At 41.7% G+C, this 8,596-nt stretch overlaps 1 protein-coding gene across 1 annotated transcript; it reads left to right on the forward strand.

Annotated features, from left to right (window-relative positions):
- Nucleotides 1-2,950: 2,950 nt before the first annotated feature.
- NPS (neuropeptide S) lies at nucleotides 2,951-5,621 on the forward strand. Its single transcript, XM_054207346.1, has 2 exons — nucleotides 2,951-3,034; nucleotides 5,412-5,621. Exons 1-2 carry the CDS (start codon nucleotides 2,993-2,995, stop codon nucleotides 5,619-5,621), a joined length of 252 nt encoding a protein of 83 aa, XP_054063321.1. The 5' UTR covers nucleotides 2,951-2,992.
- The last annotated feature ends 2,975 nt before the right edge of the window (nucleotides 5,622-8,596 follow it).

Consider the following 8,596-nt stretch of genomic DNA (forward strand, 5'->3'; position numbering starts at 1 on the left):
TGTTAAACCTGATTCATCCAAACCTGAAGTGGGAATATCTTGAACGTATCTGAATCTCCATACACACTTTATGCATGCAAATCACCCTTGCGGTGTGTTAAATTGCATCCTGAATAGCTAGAAAAAATAAACTCCAAGAAGTGAGAAGCAAATGTGAGAGCTTGAATCTTCACCCTGTTCAGATAATATCAGGTGTGTGGGTCTCCGAGGTGGACAAGCCCCTCGAGCCCAGTTCTGGGCTGGTGAAGTCTCAATAACCCATGCTGGCCTTGCTGCAATCTGCATCTGCCGCGCGTGGAAGCAGTTTGTGACTCCTCAGCTTCTCAAAGCCTTTGGAAAGGTGGAATCTGCTCTTGGATTTTGCGGGGGAAAAACCCAAACGTCACTTGCCTCTCTCCTCGTAGAGTCAGGTGCTAAGGACCACAGTCTGCCATCGGTGACTTTTAGGCAGAATTGGAAACGGAAAGCAGGCTAAAGAATTTTGCTAAGAAAGATCTGACTGTGAGCATTTGTAATACGAGCATGAATGAAATACACGCAAACCCTCAGGTTAACCATTATTTTCTTCCTAGTGTTTAGACCAGATGTGATTTGGTTTGCAAAGTCCTTGGGAGACTTACTGCCCTGTGAGCCTCTTTCCCCTTCCCACCTGTTGTGTGAAACAACCTTAACGAGTGTATTTGATCATCCTCTTGTCCTTCCTTAGGAAGTCACCCGAGAGCTGTCTTCCTACATTGTTTGAAGCTTCTGTCATCTGCTGCTTTGCTCCAAGTTCCGCAAAGCCTCCTCCTATCTGGAATGGCCATCTCCTTGGTGTCCCCTGGGAGCTGCTTTGTGGCCTGGCTTGGTTGTCCTCTCACCACCTGCTCATGCTGAAGGTGCCTACAGAGAAAGACTCGAGGCACCTCTCATGTCCAAAGCTTATGAGCTAGAAATGCAACCAAATCCACTGTTTCAAAGGGATATGGTAGCGGTAAGCATCAGAAGTACCGACCAGGCACAATGGGAGGTCACCAGGGCCTCAAACGACCCATGATTTAAAAAACCTGTCAATAATGCAGCAAAGGTTGCCCAGAGAGTCACTAGACTCCACATTGAACCTGGAAATCCTGAACTTTAATCATGAGGCTTTTCTTGTCCCTCATCTTCCACAAATAATGTTGTGTGAAGGTTAATTTTGTATTAAAATGGAGTTAAACCAAATGCAGATACAATGAAAGCTGACGCTAAACAATGCTCAAGCAGAATCCAACCCAGAGTGCTTTTCATTGCGGCAGAAACACGGGCTAATCCGCTTATCGGTTGGAGTTGGAGGTCCTGTACGAGTCGGAACGGGATGTTCAATTCAAACAAAAGGATTTTCTCTCTGAATAGGAGGACACATACTGAATATGCAAATAGTCAAATGTTCTCTTGACGGTTTTTATAAATGGATTGCTTACTGCGGTGTTTAAATGAGGCTAATTTCATCTTACATTTCTGTAGTCGTGTTGGTCCTGGAGAACCCTGAAGTACTCTACCAGCAACTACAAACACGTACTTTTTAAGTATCAACGGCTGACATGATCAGCACGGGCACGTACAGTGAGGATGAAAAAATGTTCAATCACAAACTGAGATCAAATTATGGATTTCTCTATAAAAAGTGTTAAAGGCCATACGTGCCACTGTATTTCTTCTGGCCTTACCTGAAGGCCTTGCTGCTTTCTACCTTCCGGAGTTAAATGCATCTACACCAGGAGACGGAATGTTCCAGTTAGAGTTGCTGTAATTTATAGCAGCTCAGGTCTCCCCAAAGACTCACACAGAGCTCCCTTCTGGAGCCCCTGTACGTTGATTTTTCAGTGTAAACACTGAAGGAAATGCAACATTTGAGGCTGCTGAGTCACTGATGTGCGCGTCTAACGCTGGGTGACTGTCAAAAAAAGATCCTTAGCGTTTTCATTCTAAGAAAAAAAATCCAATTTAATGTTTTTCAGCATTCCCTTGTCTGTGCAGCCTGACATTCACAGTCTTTGTGGGACTCTACAGTACTCTGTATAAACAAACCACAAGTCAATTAAATGTAGCACAATTACATTTGTTGCAGTAACAAATGATGCTCTTAGACATTAAACATTTGCTACGTTGATGGAGATTAACAGAATTTATTAATCTTAAAGAAGATTTGATTGAATAAACTTAACATAGGCTAAGATATATTTGCATGCAAGAGAAGAAATTAGTGTCCAAAGAGGTTAAGTTCCAAGAAAAACACTTAAAAATTGGGTGCATTAAAAACTAAGCACGGAAAAAAAAAAAGAGGAGAAAAAAAAGTAAAAAACTATATGTATTGTTATGTATTTTTCTATGTATTGTGGCTGCTCTGAGGATAATAAGATTCTTTGAGGAACTTTCTACTTAAAGTGCACTTTTACTGTTTTTCCCTTGTAGCCAGCTATACAGAGTCTTAATGCGGTATATTGGAAGTGTTAAAGAATTCTTGAAATGTATTTTTGAAATCTTTAGACCTTTGACCATATTTGCTATGATGATACAGACTTAACAGTAAACCCACTTGAGAGACATTTTAACGGAGCACTTTAAACGAAATCAATTGGTGGTTCCGTAATGGCAGCTGAATGCGTGTTCTTGCCATTTTCCCATTTAACAAGAAGAAAAGGCCAAACAAGGACCAATTAGTCATAATAAATTCAGCTTTGATGACATTTTCACTCCTGAACTCTGGTATAAAATGGTCATCTAAGAAAGAACTGAAAGGATATGTGAGGAATTTGGTAGTATAACTGCGTGTACTTACAGATGCACTCCTGAGCAAAAAATGATCAGGTAAAGACACCGCAGATTGCTTTGTGTACGGAGAAAATATGCTGTTTGTGTGTTTCTGTGTATTGCATGTGGTTATGCTTGATTTTGTTTTAAATTTTAACTGATCTCCGTTTTTCTTTGAAGCCTACGCAGGTTAAACTTTGTTTTCTTTCTTTGGATCTCAATGACATTTGTGTGCTCGGGTTACCCAGTTGTCCCTTCCATGGTAAGTCATGCTCCCCGCTTACTTGAAGATCAGATGCTTCATTTCTTTTAAATAACCTTTTTATTTAAATTAATTTTTTTTGGTTGCTTGTTTCTTCGTCGTCATTGTTTTTTTTATAAAATGAAAGAAGTTTCTTGCATTAAACCTATTGGTTAAGTATTATTATCTCATTTTCCTGGAGTATAGCTCAATTTTTTGCTTTTGTTACTAGTAAAATATGCAAGCCTCTAAAATAATCATGTGAGAAATCTATTGCATATTTAATGTAGAGTGTGGGGAGCTTTTGCTGAAGTTGAAATACTGTATGGAAGGGAGAAAAACATCAGTCTCTCCATTTCATCTAAATTCCGTGTCTGTATCAAACAGGTACAATAAGATATACATATTAATTTCACTTATTGCTAGGTAGTTTATAAAGTAGTCAGTTTATATGTCACTGTTAGTGGGTAGGTAAAGGAGGAATTCTCATATAAAGTTATGGAAAATTCTTGCATAGAATCAGGAATACAAATTTGACTGAACTGTGAAAGAAGGTAGCACAGCCTATAAAACCAAAGTGACCAGGTTACTTAAATAATGCTAATGCCCTTCCAGGTGCTGATCTCGGCCAGGTTACCATGACAAATCACTGGTCAAACTATGCACGCGCCATTTCGGAGTTTGCCGAGGTGGAGTGAGATATTTTATTGCTCAGGGTGTTCAATCTTCCTGCTGTGGACAAAGTCTTCGATAGATGCCCCGCATCTTTATTGCTGTAAAATCAGCTCTTGAGGCCATGGTTCAGATTTCTCTGTTTCCTCTGCCGCGTTTTGCATCGTTAGGATTTCGTTAAGGGGATCTGTCGCTAGCAGAAGCGGTGGCCGCTCGTGCAGCTGTTTATTTTGTTGCTGTGAGGTTCCCGTTAGCCTCAATCTATCCATCGCCCGCCTCCTCTGTGTCTTTTACTTCTGTAAGTGCTGAATCACCTTTCAGTTCAGATCACGGGTAGTTTAGACACATCTCGATCTGCCGAGCCACGTTTCTTAATGGCTCTCTGTATGGCAATGATACAATGGGTAAAATGAGTTTAATTATTCCGTAGAAATGAGTATCCTGCATGTCGAAATAGCAGTCGTTTATACAGTAGTGTGAGTCCCTGTATAGGTTGGCAGAACAGCAGCTAAAAACCCAAAGGGGACTTTCTCCGTGCTGGTGTTTCTTGCAGAAAGCATTTCTTCTTGGAAGGGAGAAAATTCAGTCTGGGGAAAAATCCCAGCCGGCGGCAGAAGTCGCTGTGTGGCCGGTGAGCTGCGTGCCCGGCCCTTCAGGCTCGGTGCACGCTCTTGCTCGCAGAAAGGATCATTAATCTTCCTTTTATAGGCACAGAACAGGAAAAAAATGCGAAGTATTAAACAGTATTAATAAAAGTAATAGCAGACTGACTTAAAACTAATCCCAGTGAAGCTAATGGCAGTTTTTCCATCAATTCCAGCAAAGGCAGATGTTAACCCCGTGGCTCTGCGTGCACCCATGTCCCAAGCAAGGATGCAGTACAGAGAGCTTTAGAAATGCTGGTATTTCTTTTAGCTGGGGTATTTCTTTTAGATGAAGTATTTCTTTTAGATAGATAATCAGCAAGCTGGTAAACCATGGTAGGATGAACGCTGCACAGAACAGCTGGAGACATGCCAGGAAACGTTCCCTTTTAAATTCAATGTTAATTTAAATGCAACTTAAATTCGTAGAACTTTTTTGTGTGGTTTACATCTCTGCACTGTAAAGTGCAGGTAAAAGGAACTTGTATATAAACCTATCTGGATTTTAATCCAGACTTTTTTAAATTCCCAGTGCTATTTTGTCCTCATTCAATGTAGACCTAACTACTACCATAACTAGTCATAACTACTAGAAAGGTTCCTCCCCCACATTTCTGCTTTACAGGTATTTTCATTTTCTCTTGCCTGTCATTTAAACTACACGACTTCACACCAGTGACGACAAGACGCTGTTTCGTAGTTAGCTGAGAAAATCTCCTTTTCCAGCAATAAACGTGCATGCTACTCTGGGGAAGCTGTGTTACATGTCACCACTGGTCAACATCATGGAAAACAATTCATTTCATACCTTAAACAGAATTGTAACGGTATCAGTATTTTATACCAGTAATTACCCCAGTTGTGTTTTCTAGAAAGCTACAAAAAATATCTGATGTTGAAAGTGATGAATCCTTAGCAAATAGCAGTTCATCCTTGTCATTCTAAGCATAAATTGTTTTTGTGTTTCTGGTGTGCTTTTTATACTGAACAAGTCCTGGCAAATACACAAATCCATAATTTTACCTTTTTTTGTCTCTCTCTTTTTCTCTTTTTCTTTTTTTTATTTTTTTTTTTATCTTCAGAGCAGCAATCCTTTTTATTTGAATTGCCAGCTGTATGGAAAATCTGATTACTGCCTCGTCCTGCTGAATAACTGCTTAGCCAAGGTGGGCAGGAATGAAGAACTGGCTTTTTTAAAGCCTTACCTGGAGATGCCTTTCAATAAAAGGTCCTTCCGCAATGGTGTTGGGTCAGGAATTAAAAAAACTTCCTTTCGAAGAGCAAAGTCATAAGCAAATGTTCAAAACCACCGTCCCGATTTTAGCACCTGATGTTTAACTTTGTGCTTATGTTTAACTTTGCGCTTAAAAACCGTTTTAATGCTTTTCTATGATAAAACCAACAGAGACAAACGTACCCGTGTCTTCATCATGTAAACAGATGTTTATTTCAAAGAGCACAAGCCAAGTGGGAGCAGATGGGATTGCTGAAAGGGCTTTGTTCCCAAAGTTACAGAATCACAAAGTTTTGTGTTGAAATGAATGTTTTCATTTGGTTAATCCCCCTTCTTTGTAAAGCTGCGGATTTAATCAGCTTGCTCTTGATTAATACAAAATTAGCCCTGTGCTGTGAATAGGTGAGTGCGCGCAGTCTGTCGGGAGGGCTGACGGTGTTATTCCTGACATCCCTCCTCTGCCGGAGCGGCAAGGCAAGGCATATTTTCCTGTCCCAAATCACATTTACCCAAAGCCAACCGCTCTGGCAATACTAATGGAGATTTAAAGTACTAATTTCAGATTTCCAAAGGTACGAAGGGCCACTGGCGAAAGACAGAATCAGGCCCGACTTGTAACTTCTAGTTTCTTTTTAATATAGTTATTTAAAATGACTTCGGCAGGAAATAATCTCTTGAGACGTGTCATCTCATTTCCAGAAGAGTCCTGGGAAATCACTCTAAGGCAGGGTATCAGCGCGGCTCCCTTTGCCTCAATTAATTGACTTACGTAGGCAACACACATCTGATGAAATGTGCCAAGCACGGTTTCTGCTCGTCTGCTACAGCTGTGGCGCAGTAATTAACGATGATTTTTTTTAATATCCTGTTAAAAAAAAAAAAAAAAGAAAAGTCTTTTGGTCTGAAAATAGGTGCATGTGGTGTGTGGGAAAGGTCGTCCTGTGAGTGACACGTGTGAATTTTACCTTGTGGCTGTTTCCTCCAAACGCAGTGTAACAAGCTGTAACGTCGGTTTGAAGTGTCCATGCAAATGCGTGTTCAAGTCAAAGCTAAGATAATAATAATAAATCAGTATATGGATGCTTTCTAATATTTCCCTGTTCAATGTCATAACCCGGGAGATCACTGTTGAACCCGGAATAAGGTGGGGTGGCACCATCGCCGCTATGATGCCCATGGAGAAAAGAGACTCAAGCTCGGAGCTGTGTAGGTGTGATACTGGGTTTCTGGACTGCCGTGGGCTAATTTCTGGCTGGTTCCAGGAGATCAAACACAATCCCGGCTGTGTTTGTCCACGCTAAAATGTTTAAAGCATCGTATTTTTTAAAGCTGCTGGAACACCTAACGCTCCTTTGGGGTACTGTTGGTGTCTAGGTTGGTTAGCTCTTGCAGCTCTTAGTCAGGTGACACCCAGAGACCTTTAAAAATGTATAAGGAAAATGTTAGATAATTATTATTCTCATGCACGCTGACTCGTGTAATGTCCGGGTGGAGGGAGCCCAGCCCAGCAGACGCGGTGGCACGCAGGAGCTTCACTGCAGCAGGGCATTCGCCCGGGCTCGTTCTTGGCTGCTGTGATTTCAGCTGTGGCAGATGTCCTGCCAATGCGGTTTTCCCAACTCAAACACTCTCCAGCTCTGCCCAAGAAGCGGCATTTTAATGCCCTTGGCCCCGTAAAACTGAAGGTCTCGCAGTGACTCCTGGCCCGTGACTCCTGGGCAAGTGCGAAGTGCTGCCAAGAGGTACCGACCTGCTAAATGCAGTTCCTGAGCTCAGGGCCCAACAATACTTCAGGGAAAAAAGTAACGTGGATTTAATTATGCCCTTGTGCAGGCATAACGTGCGTACTCTGCATCTGCGCGCATCCGTATTCGGGGAGGCGGAGGTGTTCTGTCGCAGTGCAGTCACCTGGAGTGGCTCTGGCCTGATCCTTACAGCTCATACCACCACCCAACTTATTTTTCAGGGAAGTAAAAAACCCGAAAAAAGTCCAGATTTATCTTTGTCTTGGGCTTTGGCATCCATTGTAGTTAACTTTGGTTCTGCATAACCAAATACGCTTCTGCCTTGGTAAGCTATGATAAACAAGGTTGTGTGTAAGCCAACGGAGTTATCACGTAGCTTTGAAAATCAGCCTCTTTTCTTTTATTGTGCAGGTATATAACCAAGTCATTTAGTGATTTGGCAACTGCCTTTGAGCAGGGTATGTTCAGGAGGGACGGAGAGCTGGCATCCTGCTTGCACAGACCTCCGTCCCCTTTTTTTGGAAGTATGGGCTGCAAGAAAAACAGCTTCTTGGCTACAGGAAAAAGCCCATTATTTATGATTTAGTCATTCCCTGACAAACCACTCCACCTTGAGGGATCTGCATATACAAAAAAGATGGTATGAGGAGGCCACCGAGAGCCATAAGTCTTGCACTCACCTAAATTACACCCAGCAAGCCTGGAAAATGTACATTATCCAGCTGACTTACAGAAGTAGTTCTGTCACTGGTGGCCTGATCTCGCCATCACCACCCACTGAAAACTCACAGCGCTTATGCTGCCTTCGACATGAAGTGCTAAACTCTTTTCTGAACTTTAAAGGTGGCTTTATTTTGGAAAGAACAGAGAGTAACCTCGGTGATCTCTGTCAGAAAACAAGGATCTAAGGGTGCCGTTGCTGAGCACATTAATTTTTATGCTGACAGAAACTGGAAACATGACATAAAACGTCTTTTTTCAGTACAAAGAGGTCAATAGGAACGGCTGTGGGAATGCTGGCCTACAGCATAATTAATGTGCTGCAGTGAATTATGTTCCTTTTTGGTGAACAGGGATTCATTACTCTGTGAAAAGATATTTTGTTGACTTTCTTTACTATTTTTCTTGGCTAACCTAGGAGAAAGGATAAACAAGTTTAGAGGGTGGGAAGGGTAATGCTTTTTTAAGGGATTGAGGAGCAAGTTGGGAAGCTGGGAATGCCTCGACCAGTCTTGATCTTTGCCAGTAACTCAGTCTGTGACCTTAGATAAGTCACTTCATTTCTACT

This window comes from Rissa tridactyla, chromosome 6, assembly GCF_028500815.1.
Source record: "Rissa tridactyla isolate bRisTri1 chromosome 6, bRisTri1.patW.cur.20221130, whole genome shotgun sequence".
NCBI classification, from domain to species: Eukaryota; Metazoa; Chordata; class Aves; order Charadriiformes; family Laridae; genus Rissa; species Rissa tridactyla.